At 41.1% G+C, this 19,001-nt stretch overlaps 1 protein-coding gene across 1 annotated transcript in view; it reads left to right on the forward strand.

Annotated features, from left to right (window-relative positions):
• The first annotated feature begins 7,970 nt into the window (after positions 1–7,970).
• ABCB4 (ATP binding cassette subfamily B member 4) overlaps positions 7,971–19,001 on the forward strand; it is a 69,920-nt gene continuing 58,889 nt past the window's right edge. The window contains exons 1-3 of the mRNA XM_032755871.2: positions 7,971–8,042; positions 8,216–8,301; positions 11,004–11,058. Coding sequence (XP_032611762.1) covers positions 8,222–8,301; positions 11,004–11,058 — 135 coding nt within the window. The 5' untranslated portion in view covers positions 7,971–8,042; positions 8,216–8,221. The remainder of the gene's footprint in view (positions 8,043–8,215; positions 8,302–11,003; positions 11,059–19,001) is intronic.

Genomic DNA, 19,001 nt, shown 5'->3' on the forward strand with positions numbered 1-19,001 from the left:
AGTTGCAGTCCTTGTGGCCTACACAGACTTTCAAGTTTATTTAGAGCCCCAAGGCATTTTAGCCCACAGTGATGAGGCTTGATGGAACTCAAGTTCCAACAGCTGGGATGGGTGATTCCCTTTTGGCTAGAACTGATCTAAGTGATCCCTCTGTGGGCAAGTGTCAACTGAATTCAGCCCAGCTTTGCTTTCTGCTGTGACAGGGAAGCACTGAGTTCAATGCAAAGTCTCACAATCTCTGCGCTCTCCCTCTCCCAAACACACAGGTTTTCTCTCCGCACAATGTGGCCACTGCTGGGAGGATGAAGGGTGGTATCAGCAATTCAAGACTGTCTTTCCTACCCTCTTCAATGCCTCTTTCAGTGATATGAAGTTAAAACTAGGTACTATGAGTGCTCACCTGATTTTTGGCTTTTAGAAAGGTGCTTTTTGGCCGGGCGCGGTGGCTCACGCTTGTAATCCCAGCACTTTGGGAGGCCGAGGTGGGCGGATCACAAGGTCAGGAGATCGAGACCATGGTGAAACCCCGTCTCTACTAAAAACACAAAAAAATTAGCCGGGCGTGGTGGCGGGAGCCTGTAGTCCCAGCTACTCGGAGAGGCTGAGGCAGGAGAATGGCGTGAAACCGGGAGGCGGAGCTTGCAGTGAGCCGAGATTGCGCCACTGCACTCCAGCCTGGGCGACAGAGCAAGACCCTGTCTCAAAAAAAAAAAAAAAAAAGAAAGGTGCTTTTTGTGTATAGATAGTTGTTTAAATTTAGTGTTCTTGCAGAGGGGGACAATCAGTAGATCCTTCTATTCAGCCATCTTGCTCTGCCCTTCTTCTCTACCTGTGGTAGTCTTGACTATATCTATTTGTGTAGATTTTTTAGTGGTCCTCTGAGTATTGCATTATATATAAATAACTTATCATACTTTACTATTTTCATCGTTTTACCTATTTGAGTGAAGTGTAGAAATCTTATCTCCCTTATATCCCTTTACTCTCTCTCATTCACTTATAATTGTCATATGTATTTCCCTTACTTATATTTAGAACCACATCAGACAGTGATATAATTTTTGTTTCGCCCATAAAAATAATTTAGAAAACTCAATAGGAAGAGGAAAGTTTCTTGTATTTACCAATATTTTTCTTGACCATGTTCTTTCTTCTAGATATTCTAAGTTTCTCCTGTTTATAATTTTCTGTTTAGAGAACTTCCTTTAGTCATTCTTTTATTTTGAAAAGCGTTAGCTTTAGAATAACTTTAAGAGTTAGTAAATGTCAATAACCTTAAGCATAGTGACCCTACTCTTGCTTATCCATTTCATCGTTGGCCTTGGCACCCTGCAGCCCTCCCTGTCCACCCCGTGGTTCTCATTACTCTCACAGAACACAAGAATTTCATTAGGCAATGTGACCTTGGAACTCTCAATGTGCCCATTAATCCACGTTGGCAGAAATGATATAACATAGTGATTAACAGCAAATTCTTCTAACTACTTCTTGTCATGGTACCTTTGCAAGTCCACCCTAGTTTATGAAGGTATAAGGAAGAGTTTAGTGGAAAACAGAGAGAGAGAGAGAGCTGAATCAGTATTACCCTTGTCTTCAACATCTTCATGAGTGCCTTTGGGTGTGCTGGGCTGAATTAGATGAATTTTATAATGAACAAAAGAAGAATGAAACCAAAAGGAAATAATATTTTTAGGAGAAAGGTCAAAGGCAAAGCAAAATTTTTCTGAGTCAAGCAATGAGAAGTTTTTTTAAAAAAAGAAAAAAAAAACTTTGGCAGAAGTATAAGATGTAACATGGGTTGAAGGAAGTAAAGGCAGGAAAAATTAAGATCTATAAACTCTGAGAAGGTAGTTTGAGCAGAAGTAAAAAACATTAATGACAGAAAGTTTGGAAATGATTCAAGAGTAGTTAGGTGTGGCCAAGTGCAAACACAATAGTCAAATTTTCACTATCTTCAGACATGAAAATTTGGAGAATTGTTAGATAGCCACAAATACAATATAGTGGGGGAAAAGACCACAGAGCTTATTTGTCAAGATATAAGTCAACAGGACAGAGAATAGAGTCCATCATAGCACCCTCATTAGGAAAAACTGTTGCTAATTAATTTATATTTGAATATAATTTGAAAATACTTTGGTAGATGGAATTTGTTATTCTCTGTTGACTCTTACTTATAGGAAATTCTTTTTTTACAAACCCTTTTATGCTATAGTTCAAAAATATTGATCTATTCAATACACATTTATTGAGCCCGCTGGTGCTGTGGGGACTAGAAATACAACAGGTAAGGCTTCTGCCTAACAATGGTCTTCCATAGGGATACAGAATGAGAAGCTGCAGTTACATGGCCAGAGTTGGAAGCCTAATTCCATTGTTTACTAGCTGTGTAAAATTCACTTTGATATCCCCACCTCTAAACTGAGAATAATAGTTCCTCACTTGTCTACCTTGAACATGCTCCTTGTTTTGAGAATAAATGAGATGATATACATGTGTGATAAGCTCTGTAAATTCATAAAATACTATATAATCTGAGTAATTTTTGTATTAGCCTTGTTTAAATCCTTCTTTATATGCCTAAAACTTTTTATCCTAAAGCCTTAGCCCAGGTCCTTGCACATAGTAAGTGTGGGCAGCAATTATTGGATATTCCAGCAAATGAAATGAAAACATATTAATATTTTTACTCTCACGGCTCTTACGTGCTAAGATAACAAGAGACAATAAGCATAATAAATTCTTTAGTTATATAGTATGCTAGAAGATGATGAATGCTGTGGAAAAGAAATTCAAAGTAGGATAAGAGGAACTGAGAGTCCTGAGGGTACAAGATCCAACTTCTAATTGAGAAGAGATTTTTAGGAGGTGAGAGTGTCCTCCATGTCAGTATTTTGGGGAGGATAATTTTGGACAGGGGGAGCAACTAGTACAAACACCCTGAGATGGAGTTCTGCCTCTCTTGTTTGAGTAATATCCAAGAGGCCAGTGTGGCTGGAGTGGAGTTAGGCAAAGACAAAATAAATAAAAATGAGATCAGAGAGGTCATGGAGAGGGCACAGCATTGTAGGCCATGACTGAGTGAATTGGGGGCCACCACAGAAATGTGAAGAGAAGAGTGACGTGATGTTACTCACATTTCAAAAGAATCATCCAGGCCGTGCTTTTGACAATGGACAAAGGCAGAAGAGGAGGAAAGGACAGAGGCAGGGAGACAGTTAACAAGCTATTATAGAAAATCAGGTGAGAGATGATAGCGGCTTGCATGATGGTGGCAGAGCTGGAGGTGCAGGGCAAAGGTCAGATTCTGGATATCTTTTTAAAGTAAAGGCAACAGGATTTCCTGACAGACTGATTATGGTGTGTCGAAGAAAGAGAGAAATGCAGGATGATTCCAATGTTTTTGTTGACAACTGTAAGTCTGGAGCTGCCAACTGGATGCAGAAGTTCACTGGAGGGCCCAGCCTGGGGAAAGGATCAGGAGTAGGTTGGGCATGTTAAGTTTGAGATGTCTATCAAACATCCAGATAGGAATGTCAAAGATGCACTTGTGTTTAAGAGTCAGGAATGCAAGAGGGAATTTTAGGCTAGAAACAAAAAGTTAGAAATTATTCGATACAGATGGTACTTAAAGCTGTGTGACTGACTGACATGACAGAGGTGGCGAGAATAGACAGCGAAGTCCAAGGAATGAGCCTTGGACCACTCCAGGGTTAGGTAAGAAGTTGAAAAAAAAAAGAGAGAGAGAGAGAAGGCATCAAAGGAGACTGAGGAAGAGTGACCAGGAAAGCATAGGAAAATCCAAGAAACATATGGTGTCCTGGAATCTATGTGAAAAAGATATATTCAGAAAGACAGAGTGATAAATCTGTCAAATTCTTGAATTTGTCAGGTAAGATAAGAACAGAGAATTGATCTTTGGACTTAGCAAAGCAGAGGTTACCAGTGACCTTTATAAAAGTAGTTTCGGTAGTGTGAAAAGATCAAACTTCTGTTTAGAGTGGGTTTCAGAGAAAACAGAACAGGATTGAAGAAAGTAATAAACTTTGTCAAGTAGTTTAGCTGCAAAGGAAAAGAGGGAAATGTGATGGTAGCTGGCAGGGGAAGTGTGGTCAAGAGAGGTTTTTTGTTTGTTTTTCAAGATGGAAGAAATAACAGCATGTATGTAAGCTCACATGAGGGATCCAGCAGGGATGGGGAAATTGATGATATAGGACAGAAAGGGAAGAAGGGCTCCTTGTGAAAGTGAGAGGGGATGGGATCTACAGGATGAACATGCAAACAAAGACTGGCTGCAAAGAGGGACATGAATAGTTCATTTACAGAAACAGCAAAGGCAGAGTGTTGGTACAGATGCTGCTAAGTGGAAAAATATCATGATGGGAGGTTATGGAGTTCCATTCTAAACACTTCAATTTCATCAGTGAAATAAGCACAGTAATTTAGCAGAATGTGAAGATGAAAAAGAACAGAATTTAAGAAAACAGAAGATATGAAATAATTATTAGAAAAGCAGGTGAGTGAATGAACTAAGAAAACATCTTATGACTATTGGGCAGTAAACGCTGGGATACATAGTGAATTTTAAAAAATCTTTGCCTTCATAAGTCTTGCATCACACAGAGTGGGCAATAAATAATAAACATAATAAGTATGTTATGTATATAGTATAGGACCGTTTAAGTTCATGGTGAGGCGAGTCAGATGACTTTGTATTTTTCTTCAGACATGTTCTGCTGCATGGTGTAGGTTCACAGTAGCTCAGTAACTTGAATTATCCAGGATTGTGGTTTTACTAAGCAAGCCTGATAAAGAGAGAGGGCTAGAGGGTTGTGGGTGTTTTCAGGCTGAGTTAAGAGAGAAGACATGAAGGAGGTGAGGAACAGTAAAAAGCTGGTAAGATCAGTGGACTGAAGGATGCATTAAAGAATGACTGTGTTTAACTCTATGATACATCTGACATATGTTCTCCACTTCCCTGCTAGTCATAGTGGATAAGAATACTCCCTGGATTCGAATTCTAGTTCCATCAATTATAAGATATTGATTCTGTTTTACTTTGTCTATCTCATTCCAAAACACATGTCCCTAATTACCATAGTTTGATAATGAGTTTTGATATTTATTTAATAAGGCAAACCCATAAATAACTGACAATTTTTCAAGAAAAAAGTGAAATAAATTTTCAGGAAAAAAAAAGCTGAGAAAATTTGTCACAAACTAAAGAAAACAAGAGAGACAGTAGATGAAAGAGTGCTCATTAGGTGAAAGGGAAATGATCCAAGAGGGCAGCTTTCAGATGTAGGAAGAAACAAAAAGCAAGAAAATGATAAATGTCTTGATAAAGCTAAATAAGTATCAACTCATAAAGAAATAATATTCCTAGAAGAGTCATGAATATACAGAGAAAATTAAAGTACATGACAATGGCAATGTAAAAGGGGTGAATAAAAAACAGACTTAAAAGTTCTAAAATCCTTGCATTGTCCTGGAAGAGGAAAAAGTACAATGATTAATCAAAGATACATATCATAATCCCTCGAAAGGAGATAATTATTAAATAGAAAATAAAAGAATACATCTTATAGAAAGGAAATCTAAATGATAATATTAAAATGATCTAAAATAAGGCAAAAGTGAGGATAAAAAAGAAAGATGGAATTAATGGGGCAAATAGAAAAAGTAAGATAGCATGGTAGGGCATTAATTCCAGTCTCACATCAATGCATAAGTATCTCAATATTCTACTGTAAAGGGAAAGTAAAGATTTCTTACACCCTGAGTGTAATGGAGAAATCCTGTTTATCATAGTGCTTTAAATATTGTAAGTCTTCAACTTCTAGTTGATGAATAAATGATGAAATTCTCAGTGATACTGCATTGTTATCAAATAAATATAAAAGGAGCTCCTGGAATTGGCTCTAATACAGGTAAAGAAGTAAACACAGCCATATAGGCATGGCTTCTTGCAGGGACAACTTTGTGAATGGGCTCAGACAGACAGACAGGCAGGCAAATACACCTCATTGCCTCATACATGTTTTTATTTGCTTTAGTTTTTGTTCTGAACCTTCCTACTCCTTCAAGTATCTGCATTTACTTTCTCAAATTCTCTTTTATTAGAAACTGAAGAAACTGTCATCTCTTTTTGTGCTAATGAGTTTAATAATGTCCTCCAGTCACCACAAGCCTTCTTTCAAACTACACAATTCCAACTGCTTCAGTCTCAGCGCATCTTGAAATAATGATCTGACCGCCTGTTAGACTAGTGAAGGGAAGGAATTTGGGTTGATTTAAGAAGAGAATCCTCATGGTCATGGTAGACTGATATGGAGAGAAAATATTTTGAGGAAAAATACTCAACTAAATTCATTTCTACTCCAGCATGCAGTTTCAAGTCAAGTTCCACCTTAGCTCCAGGTGGCAGGCAGAGCAGGCTGCAGAGGCACAGCACAAGTAAGGGGTGAGTGCCGGAGCTGCTGGCTCCTGTTCCAGTCTTTCTTCCTTGGCCTTGCCTGAACTTTTACTATAATAACAGTCACCATTTATTAGGTGTCTCCTATGTGCAGGACACTTTACACACAGTATCCCTAATCCTAATAACACCCTTATTTTATAGATTCAATGACTGAGTCAAGAATTACATAATCTGGCCAGACAGCTGGTACATGGGAAAGGTGAGATTCACACCAGCGTCCACCCAGCATCTCTGCTTATACCATGCTCTGCTTTAAGGTTCTCTGAGAACTCAAACAAGCCTTGGGCTAACAATTGTGTTAACAGGACACATAGCAGGTGCAAGGACTCACTGGTCATCCTGCTACCTGATCAGAAGGAAGGAAAATTGTATTTGTTGGTCACCTACTATGTTTTAGGCATAGTGCTAGGTGCTTTTACCTAGTACTTAATTCACTTATCCTCAACTCATTTATTTCCTGTAATAACCTGATAAGGGAGATGTTTTTATCCTCATTTTACGTATAAGGAAACAGGCCTAGAGAAATGAGCACAGTGTCCAAAGTCACATAGTTAATAAGATGTGAAGCTCTGAGTTTGAAAGTCTCTGGTTTCAAAGCCATGAAACTTATGGCTCCCCGTTTTAGACACTTCCTTTTGGGAAGAGTGTGGAGGAATTAATCAGAAAGGAGAAGAAAGTCATACTTAAATAGGTGGTAGGAGTAGAGACAATTCAATACAGACAGAAGTCTTAGATGAGGGCAGCGAGCCAGGGCACTGGACTGGGACTCAGGAGGCTTCCCCTAGACTCTGGTTCCACCCATGCAGCCTCAGGCAGGACTTCACCTCTCTGGGCATCGGTTTCTTCATATGTTAAACATACGGGGTTTAATTAGGTGATCGCTGAAGACCCTTCTAGCCCTAAAGCTCTGTGTCTCTAAGTGCTAAGAGGGCACCAACATTGATCCTCCTCCTCAAGGAGCATAATGTGATGGTTCCGGCTGGCCCTGGCTGACTCTCGCCGTCCCTGGAGATAATTGGGTTCAGTGCCACCTGGACCAGAACTGGGGATGCGGAAGCAAGAGGAGAGTCCATTGCTCTCTCTCGGTCCTGGGCCGCCCTATGATTGTTGGGCTTCCGGAAACAGTCTCCTCTATGGGTTTAAAAACAAAACTGAGCGCCCAGGGGGTGTGACAGTCATCTGCAGGAGCTTGGGTGGCCCATCAGGCGAGGCTCTCTCTCAGCACCCGAGGCTCCAGGCTGATCTCGGTCTTATCCTGCGGCCGGGCTGGTGCTGGCGGGTCGCCAGGGTGGGCGGCGGCCCCAGCCGGGCGCCCTGGCGGCGAGAGCGGCAGGCTGGGCCCCTGGACCGCGCTTGGCCTGGGGAGAGAGCTGGACGGGCGGCGGGAGTTGCTCTTGCGGGCCGCGGCCCTCGCCCTGGCTGCAACGGGAGGCGTTTCCGGGGCCGGACGCGCGTGGGGGGCGAGGGCGGGGGCGGGGGCGAGGCCGCGGCGAGCAAAGTCCCGGCCCCTCTGCTGCAGCACCCGCGCGCCCAGAGGCCCTGCCAGACACGCGCGAGGTCCGAGGTGAGAGAGGCCCGGGCGCGCCTGGCCTCGAAGGGAGACCCGGGACCTGGGGCGAGGGGCGGGAGTGGCGGGACCTCCACCCGGTGCCCCCGGGCCCCGCGACCCGTGCGCCGGGCTGGACGCCCCGCGCCAGAGAGGGTGCACTTGGTTCTGAGGCTATGGTTTCTCCTCAGGCTGAGATGGATCTTGAGGCGGCAAAGAACGGAACAGCCCGGCGCCCCAGGAGCGCGGAGGGGGACTTTGAACTGGGCATCAGCAGGTACATCCCCAGCAGCCACTGGCTTTTCCGTTACACGCCAATCAGCAGGACCAAGTTCACCCTTGGAAAGAAGTTGTAAAAATCGGTTGTTGCCTTTGAAGACCTTTGTTTTGGAGGCTTCTTTGAAGGGTCTTGCATCCGGTTCTGACCTCGGAGCAAACGTGTTATGTGGCCTCAAAGAATGTCACTGAGGCTCCTTTTGGAACAGATGCAGGAAGAAAAGGCTGTCTTGAAAAGTGCTCCCTTCCCTTTGTGCGGGGGGATTCAATGAATATCTGTATCGTATAACATTCCTTGTATTATGTAACTCTTGAAACTTTTACAAATGACTTTCATATCCATCATCTGATTGTTCAGACTTAAAGGGTGTCAGACATCTGCTATTGATGGCTGTGCTTTTTGAACAAGGGCAGTGACGCAAAAACTCCTTCCCCTCCTGCCCATCCCCTGTTATGTCTCTTCCTCCTTGTCTTACCCCTCCCCCTCCTCTCATCGCCAGGCTTGTTTGTATTTCTCCTTTCTGGGAGGATAGGTGGGGAGGGGGAACTTCTGTACATCCGAATCAGTTTTGTTCAAGTGCTAGGGGGAAACAGCGCTTCCTTTGCCTTCGCATCCTTCTCGGTTCCCCTGACCCTTGTTAAACTCACTTCACAGGCTTTATGAGCTGGGCAGAAGTTCCCAGTCAATGGCATGTGTCTTTGTTTCCTCTTTCACTGTGGGAATTGTGAATCATTTTCGCCTTTAGCCTGAAATAGTTTATGAGGCTATTACGGTCTCTGAGTTCATGCCAGGCTACCCAGAAAAAATTGACCTGTGTCAAGTGATCACCCAGAGGGACAAATTTATCAGTTTCTGTAGTTTGTCCTCAAGCTGCTAGGGGCTTGATTAGCTAACATGCCTATCTGATGCTTAAACTGAAGCATTATTTTAGCCTGTTAACGTGGTTGTGCAGTAACCTTGCCATATTTCTTCTAAGTACCATTGTATTTTTTCATAGAAAATTTAGTTTTGCCATCTAGAATTGAAAAAGTGATAGATGGTGTTACTTCCAATGGAAGTACTTATACACGCAATAGAAAAATATGGTTTTCATCAGCTGGCTGTTTAGGCAGGGATTGACTGTGAGTCTATTAATAGATGGCATTTTCATGAAGAAGTCTATTTATGTATTGCACTGGCTTAACATTTGATGCGTGTACACAGGAGCTATTCCTACAAAAGGTGTAGTAACACTTCAGAACCCAGGAAAGTCCTCAGAGGGGAAGCCCACAGCTTCTGCTGGAAAGAAGAAAGCAGCTCAAAAGAGAAATACAGAAAGTTAACAATAAGTTAAGACCACAAGATTATGAAATCAAATGTAGCGAAACTAATTTTTATAAAAGCAGACCAAAGATAATATATTTAAAGGAAGTTAAGCCTGCTTCAATCAAGTTAGTTATATTCTTGTTCTAATTATGTTGCTATTGCCCATGCACATTCTTTTGAACATATTTAGGGGCAGATGTTTGTCCAGTGATTTTAGTCAATACTTTACATAATTTGGAATCATCTTTTAAGTAAAACTTGATCATTTACCTGGATAAATGCATCATATATGTGTAAAAATCATCATATATATAAAAACATCATACACACACACACACACACACACACACTCCCTCATGGAGTTTATATTATGGAGGACAGACATAAATAATGCACATACTAAATAAGTAAACCACAGCCAATGTTAGAAGGTAATTAATGCCATGGAAAAAAACATTAATCCAGGTTAAGGGGATCAGGAGTACAAAAGGGGAGTACTTTGCAATTTTAAGTAGGGTGGTTAGGGTAGATCTTATTTTAAAGGTAATATTTGAGCAAAGACTTGAAAGAAACGAGAGGAGACAGCTGTGTGGGTATCTAAGAGGAGAGCATTCCTGGAAAAGGTAACTGGCAATGCAAAGACCCTGAGTCAGGTACATGTTTGGTGAGTTCATGGAACAGCAGAGAGTCCAGGCTGGTTGGAGCAGAGTAAGCAGGTTAGGGAGTAGGGATGTGGTCAGAGAGGAAATAAGCAAACAGATCGCGTAGGACCTCAGAGGTTAATGCAAGGATTTTGGCTTTTATTGTAAGAAAAAGGAAAGCCATTGTAGGTTTTTGAGCAAAGAAGTAGTGTATGGCTTGAGTTTTGAAATGATTACTCTGACTGCTAGTTGAAGATAGACTGAAGCAGCATAGGTAGAAGTGGAGAGACTAGGCAGGAGGCTGTCCTACTGGGGACAGCAATGAAACTGGTGGTAAGTGGTTAAATTCTAGATGTACTTTGAATGTATCACCAACAAGATTCCCTGACACCACTCTCCACAATCCTTCAGAAGAATGGACATTCCTAATTTTAAATCATGATTTTTTTTAATTTTAGAAAGCAAATAACTTAACTGACTTAGGACACTGTTAACATACTTATCTTTCCTGTGTATGTGAGCTCTGTAAGGCAGGCGACCATTTGTTATGTATCCATATATCCTTGTAGTACCTTCGACAGTTACTTTTGTGCTTGCTATGTTTGTTGAACTGAATAATTTTGACATTTTGTGAACATCACTCTTATATTTGAAAATATTATAATAGTTGAATATTGTAACTAAACATATTTATGTTCAATTGATTGTAAAACATTTTGTAACAGTTTTAAATTGAAGCAATTCTATTTTTTACAGCAAACAAAAAAGGAAAAAAACGAAGAAAGTGAAAATGATTGGAGTATTAACATTGGTAAGCTGTGAAATGTTAAATGTGAATAATACTACCTTTTATTCAAATTTGAGATATTGCATCAATTACCTTTAAAGCAAGTACTTTAAAATTGTCTAGCTAGGCGAGTTGACTCACACTTCTAATCCCAGCACTTTGGGAGGCTGTGGTGGGAGGGTTGCTTGAGCACAAGAGTTTGAGACCAGCCTGGACAACATAGTGAGATCTCATCTCTACAAAATAATAAAAATAAAAATCTTTAAAAAATAGCCATATGGCATGGCATGAGCCTGTAGTCCCAGCTACTTGGGAGGCTGAGGCAGGAGGGTCTTAGGAGTCTGAGGCTGCAGTGAGCTATGATCACACCACTGCACTCCAGCCTGGGTGGCAGAGCAAGACCCTGTCTCAAAAACAACAACAACAAAAAAACTGTCTGCAGGCAGCAATAAATTGTCCTTGCTGCACCTGTGCTGTCTAAGTTTGGCTTATTATAGTCAATGACCCACATTCTCAAGATGGATGATTTTTTAAAAAGTAGAGACGGGCTGGCGATGACACAGGGCAGAGCTAACTGGTGTGCAAGGAAAGTGAAAATGGGAACTGTGTTAGTAGCACAATGCAAACTCAACAATTTCAGGAAAATGCATTTCTGCATTTGCTTCACAAACCCCCACCCTGAATTTAGCTTAAAATAAGCTTGCATTTCAAGAAAGTAATTGTTAAGTATATACATTTTAATTTAAGGAATCTACATTCACATTTGGTTTCCAAAAAATTGGCTAAATAGGAGGTAACTATTAGGGATTCTGATTATGCTTAAAACAGTTTTCGGTGCTTTTCTGTTGGTACAAGATAAGACAGTATTTTGGGAAGACGTCTCCTAATCTGGTTTTCATTTGAAATATGTTTTACAGAGGCAGCTCAAGAAAGCATTTGCCCATTTTTGGTAAATATGATGTGTTTCAAACTGTGACAGCCATTATTTGATAGCAAAGAAGTTAGAATTAAGTGTCATGTCAGCTGAAATCCAACTTAGTAATTAAATGGATAAAAAGACACCAAAACATCCATGCTCTCAAACACTGCTGCATACTTCTCATGTAACCACAAAGCCCCTATTCATTGTCTTCTGTCCTCTTTTTTTATTTGTTTAAAAAGGCTCAGTAAGGGCAATTTAAAAAAAAATTAGCACTTTGGAGAATAAATTGTTTATCAAATGAAAGCTGGTTTTATTTATTTTTTTTAGAAGTTTTTTTTCTTTTTTAAATTTTTTTAAATTATACTTTAAGTTCTAGGGTGCATGTGTACAACGTGCAGGTTTGTTACATATGTATACATGTGCCATGTTGGTGTGCTGCACCCATTAACTCGTCATTTACATTAGGTATATCTCCTAATGCTACCCCTCCCCCCTCCTCCCACCCCACAATAGGCCCCGGTGTGTGATGTTCCCCTTCATGTGTCCAAGTGTTCTCATTGTTCAGTTCCCACCTCATGAGTGAGAACATGAGGTGTTTGGTTTTTTGTCCTTGCGATAGTTTGCTGAGAATGATGGTTTCCAGCTTCATCCATGTCCCTACAAGGGACATGAACTCATCATTTTTTATGGCTGCATAGTATTCCATGGTGTATATGTGCCACATTTTCTTAATCCAGTCTATCATTGTTGGACATTTGGGTTGGTTCCAAGTCTTTGCTATTGTGAATAGTGCCACAATAAACACACGTGTGCATGTATCTGTATAGCAGCATGATTTATATTCCTTTGGGTATATACCCAGTAATGGGATGGCTGGGTCAAATGATATTTCTAGTTCTAGATCCCTGAGGAATCGCCACACTGTCTTCCACAATGGTTGAACTAGTTTACATTCCCACCAATAGTGTAAAAGTGTTCCTATTTCTCCACATCCTCTCTAGCACCTGTTGTTTCCTGACTTTTTAATGATGGCCATTCTAACTGGTGTGAGATGGTATCTCATTGTGGTTTTGATTTGCATTTCTCTGATGGCCAGTGATGATGAGCATTTTTTCATGTGTCTGTTGGCTGCATAAATGTCTTCTTTTAAGAAGTATCTGTTCATGTCCTTCACCCACTTGTTAGTGGGGTTGTTTGTTTTTTCTTGTAAATTTGTTTGAGTTCTTTGTAGATTCTGGATATTAGCCCTTTGTCAGATGAGTAGATTGCAAAAATTTTCTCCCATTCTGTAGGTTGCCTGTTCACGCTAATGACAGTTTCTTTTGCTATGCAGAAGCTCTTTAGTTTAATTAGATCCTATTTTTTGTCAATTTTGGCTTTTGTTGCCATTGCTTTTGGTGTTTTAGACATGAAGTCCTTGCCCATGCCTATGTCCTGAATGGTATTGCCTAGGTTTTCTTCTGGGGTTTTTATGGTTTTAGGTCTAACATTTAAGTCTTTAATCCATCTTGAATTAATGTTTGTATAAGGTATAAGGAAGGGATCCAGTTTCAGCTTTTTACATATGGCTAGCCAGTTTTCCCAGCACCATTTGTTAAATAGGGAATGCTTTTCCCGTTTCTTGTTTTTGTCAGGTTTGTCAAAGGTCAGATGGTTTTAGATGTGTGGTATTATTTCTGAGGGCTCTGTTCTGTTCCATTGGTATGTATCTCTGTTTTGGTACCAGTACCGTGCTGTTTTGGTTACTGTAACCTTGTAGTATAGTTTGAAATCAGGTAGCATGATGCCTCCAGCTTTGTTCTTTTGGCTTAGGATTGACTTGCCAATGAGGGCTCTTTTTTGGTTCCATATGAACTTTAAAGTAGTTTTTTCCAATTCTGTGAAGAAAGTCATTGGTAGCTTGATGGGGATGGCATTGAATCTATAAATTACCTTGGGCAGTATGGCCATTTTCACAATATTGATTCTTCCTATCCATGAGCATGGAATGTTCATCCATCTGTTTGTATCCTCTTTTATTTCATTGAGCAGTGGTTTGTAGTTCTCCTTGAAGAGGTCCTTCACGTCCCTTGTAAGTTGGATTCCTAGGTATTTTATTCTCTTTGAAGCAATTGTGAATGGGAGTTCACTCATGATTTGGCTCTCTATTTGTCTGTTATTGATGTATAAGAATGCTTGTGATTTTTGTACATTGATTTTGTATCCTGAGACTTTGCTGAAGTTGCTTATCAGCTTAAGGAGATTTTCGGCTGAGACCATGGGGTTTTCTAGATATACAATCATGTCATCTGCAAACAGGGACAATTTGGCTTCCTCTTTTCCTAATTGAATACCCTTTATTTCTTTCTCCTGCCTGGTTGCCCTGGCCAGAACTTCTAACACTATGTTGAATAGGAGTGGTGAGAGAGGGCATCCTGTCTTGTGCCAATTTTCAAAGGGACTGGTTCCAGTTTTTGCCCATTTAGTATGATATGGGCTATGGGTTTGTCATAAATAGCTCTTATTATTTTGAGATACATCCCATCAATACCTAATTTATTGAGAGTTTTTAGCATGAAAATTCAAGGGCTGTTGAATTTTGTCAAAGGCCTTTTCTGCATCTATTGAGATAATCATGTGGTTTTTGTCTTTGGTTCTGTTTATATGCTGGATTATGTTTATTGATTTGTGTATGTTGAACCAGCCTTGCATCCCAGGGATGAAGCCCACTTGATCATGGTGGATAAGCTTTTTGGTGTGCTGCTGGATTCGGTTTGCCAGTATTTTATTTTATTTTATTTTATTTATTTATTTTTTGAGATGGAGTTGCGCTCTTTCTCCCAGGCCGGACTGTAGTGGCACTATCTGGGTTCACTGCAAGCTGCGCCTCCCAGGTTCACGCCATTCTCCTGCCTCAGCCTCTCAATTAGCTGAGACTACAGGTGCCCACCACCGCGCCTGGCTAATTTTTGTATTTTTAGTAGAGACGGGGTTTCACCGTGTTAGGCAGGATGGCCTCGATCTCCTGACCTCGTGATCTGCCCGCCTCGGCTTCCCAAAGTGCTGAGATTACAGGCGTGAGCCACCGCGCCCGTGGTTTGCCAGTATTTTATTGAGGATTTTTGCATCGATGTTCATCAGGGATATTGGTCTAAAATTCTCCTTTTTTGTTGTACCTCTGCCAAGCTTTGGTATCAGGATGATGCTGGCCTCATAAAATGAGTTAGGGAGGTTTCCATCTTTTTCTATTGATTGGAATAGTTTCAGAAGGAATGGTACCAGCTCCTCCTTGTACCTCTGGTGGAATTTGGCTGTGAATCCGTCTGGTGCTGGACTTTTTTGGGTTGGTAAGCTATTAATTATTGCCTCAATTTCAGAGGCTGTTTTTGGTCTATTCAGAGATTCAACTTCTTCCTGGTTTAGTCTTGGGAGGGTGTATGTGTTGAGGAATTTATCCATTTCTTCCAGATTTTCTAGCTTATTTGCGTAGAGGTGTTTGTAGTATTCTCTGATGGTAGTTTGTATTTCTGTGGGATCAGTGGTGATATCCCCTTTATCATTTTTTATTGCATCTATTTGATTCTTCTCTGTTTTCTTCTTTATTGGTCTTGCTAGGGGTCTATCAATTTTGTTGATCTTTTCAAAAAACCAGCTCCTGGATTCATTGATTTTTTGAAGGGTTTTTTGTGTCTCTATCTCCTTCAGTTCTGCTCTGATCTTAGTTATTTCTTGCCTTCTGCTAGCTTTTGAATGTGTTTGCTCATGCTTCTCTAGTTCTTTTAATTGTGATGTTAGGGTGTCAATTTTAGATCTTTCCTGCTTTCTCTTATGGGCATTTAGTGCTATAAATTTCCCTCTACCCACTGCTTTAAATGCGCCCCAGTGATTCTGGTATGTTGTATCTTTGTTCTCGTTGGTTTCAAAGAACATCTTTATTTCTGCCTTCATTTCGTTATGTACCCAGTAGTCATTCAGGAGCAGGTTGTTCAGTTTCCATGTAGTTGAGTGGTTTTGAGTCAGTTTCTTAAACCTGAGTTCTAGTTTAATTGCACTGTGGTCTGAGAGACAGTTTGTTATAATTTCTGTTCTTTTACATTTGCTGAGGAGTGCTTTACTTACAACTATGTGGTCAATTTTGGAGTAAGTGCGGTGTGGTGCTGAGAAGAATGTATATTCTGTTGATTTGGGGTGGAGAGTTCTGTAGATGTCTATTAGGTCCGCTTGGTGCAGAGCTGAGTTCAATTCCTGGATATCCTTGTTAACTTTCTGTCTCGTTGATCTGTCTAATGCTGACAATGGGGTGTTAAAGTCTCCCATTATTATTGTGTGGGAGTCTCTTTGTAGGTCTCTAAGGACTTGCTTTGTGAACCTGGGTGCTCCTGTATTGGGTGCATATATATTTAGGAGAGTTAGTTCTTCTTGTTGAGTTGATCCCTTTACCATTATGTATTGGCCTTCTTTGTCTCTTTTGATCTTTATTGGTTTAAAGTCTGTTTTATCCCAAACTAGGATTGCAATCCCTGCCTTTTTTTGTTTTCCGTTTGCTTGGTAGATCTTCCTCCATCCCTTTATTTTGAGCCTATGTGTGTCTCTGCACGTGAGATGGGTTTCCTGAATACAGCACACTGATGGGTCTTGATTTTTTATCCAATTTGACAGTCTGTGTCTTTTAATTGGAACATTTAGCCCATTTACATTTAGGTTAATATTGTTATGTGTGAATTTGATCTTGTCATTATAATGTTAGCTGGTTATTTTGCTCATTAGTTGATGCAGTTTCTTCCTAGCCTCGATGGTCTTTACAATTTGGCATGTTTTTGCAGTGGCTGGTAGTGGTTGTTCCTTTCCATGTTTAGTGTTTCCTTCAGGAGCTCTTTTAGGGCAGGTCTGGTAGTGACAAAATCTCTCAGCATTTGCTTGTCTGTAAAGTATTTTATTTCTCCTTCACTTATGAAGCTTAGTTTGGCTGGATGTGAAATTCTGGGTTGAAAATTCTTTTCTTTAAGAGTGTTGAATATTGGCCCTCTCTCTCTTCTGGCTTGTAGAGTTTGTGCTGAGAGATCAGCTGTTAGTCTGATGGACTTCCCTTTGTGGGTAACCCGACCTTTCTCTCTGGATGCTCTTAACATTTTTTCCTTCATTTCAACTTTGGTGAATCTGACAATTATGTTTCTTGGAGTTGCTGTTCTCGAGGAGTATCTTTGTGGCGTTCTCTGTATTTCCTGAATTTGAATGTTGGCCTGCCTTGCTAGGTTGGGGAAGTTCTCCTGGATAATATCCTGAAGAGTGTTTTCCAACTTGGTTCCATTCTCTCCGTCACTTTCAGGTACATCAATCAGACATAGATTTGGTCTTTTCACATAGTCCCATATTTCTTGGAGGCTTTGTTTGTTTCTTTTTATTCTTTTTTCTCTAAACTCCTCTTCTTGTTTCATTTCATTCATTTGATCTTCAATCACTGATACCCTTTCTTCCAGTTGATCAAATCAGCTACTGAGGCTTGTGCTTTTGTCGCGTAATTCTCGTGCCATGATTTTCAGCTCCATCAGGTCCTTTAAGGACTTCTCTGCATTGGTTATTCTAGTTAGCCATTCGTCTATTCTTTTTTCTAGGTTTTTAACTTCTTTGCCATTGGTTCGAACTGCCTCCTTTAGCTCAGAAAAGTTTGATCATCTGTAGCCTTCTTCTCTCAACTCATAAAAGTCATTCTCCATCCTGCTTTGTTCCATTGCTGGTGAGGAGCTACATTCCTTTGGAGGAAGAGAGGTGCTCTGATTTTTAGAATTTTCAGTTTTTCTGCTCTGTTTTTTCCCCTTCTTTGTGGTTTTATCTACCTTTGGTCTTTGATGACAGTGACGTACAGATAGGGTTTTGGTGTGGATGTCCTTTCTGTTTGTTAGTTTTCCTTCTAATGGTCAGGACCCTCAGCTGCAGGTCTGTTGGAGTTTGCTGGAGGTCCACTCGAGACCCTGTTTTCCTGGGTATCAGCAGCAGAGGCTGCAGAACAGTGAATATTGGTGAACAGCGAATGTTGCTGCCTGATCGTTCCTCTGGAAGTTTCGTCTCAGAGGGCTACCTGGCCATGTGAGATGTCAGTCTGCCCCTATTGGGTGGTGCCTCCCAGTTAGGCTACTTGGGGGTCAGGGACCCACTTGAGGAAGCAGTCTGTCCATTCTCAGATCTCAAATGCCATGCTGGGAGAACCACTACTCTCTTCAAAGCTGTCAGACAGGGACATTTAAGTCTGCAGAGGTTTCTGCTGCCTTTTGTTCAGCTATGCCCTGCCCCCAGAAGTGGAGTCTACAGAGGCAGGCAGGTCTCCTTGAGCTGCGGTGGGCTCCACCCAGTTCGAGCTTCCTGGCTGCTTTGTTTACCTACTCAAGCCTCAGCAATGGCGGGCGCCCCTCCCCCAGCCTCGCTGCCGCCATGCAGATTGATCTCAGACTGCTGTGCTAGCAATGAGCAAGGCTCCGTGGGTGTGGGACCCTCCGAGCCAGGCATGGAATATGATCTCCTGGTGTGCCGTTTGCTAAGACCATTGGAAAAGCGCAGTATTAGGGTGAGAGTGACCCGATTTTCCAGGTGCCGTCTGTCACAGCTTTGCTTGGCTAGGAAAGGGAATTCCCTGACCCCTTGCACTTCCCAGGCGAGGGGATGCCTCACCCTGCTTTGGCTCATGCTAGGTGCACTGCACCCACTGTCCTGCACCCGCTGTCCAACAAGTCCCAGTGAGATGAACCCGGTACCTCAGTAGGAAATGCAGAAATCACCTGTGTTTTGTGTCGCTTGCACTGGGAGCTGTAGACTGGAGCTGTTCCTATTCAGCTATCTTGGAACCGCCTCTGAAAGCTGGTTTTAATGCATAGGTTTTAAATCTGCCTCCTACAGAAAATAAAATCCTACAAACCTTAATGTAGAAACAGAAATTTTCATTTGAATTTAAAAGTTTTAGCTTAAGTTAAACTGAAATTTAATCTTTATTTTCACCTCTTACTAGATATCTTAATAGATATTTTTTGTCCTGAAAGTGGTTGAGGATAAAATTGTGCTCTAACAGGAGTTAGAA

This window comes from Hylobates moloch, unplaced genomic scaffold, assembly GCF_009828535.3.
Source record: "Hylobates moloch isolate HMO894 unplaced genomic scaffold, HMol_V3 SCAFFOLD_1, whole genome shotgun sequence".
NCBI classification, from domain to species: Eukaryota; Metazoa; Chordata; class Mammalia; order Primates; family Hylobatidae; genus Hylobates; species Hylobates moloch.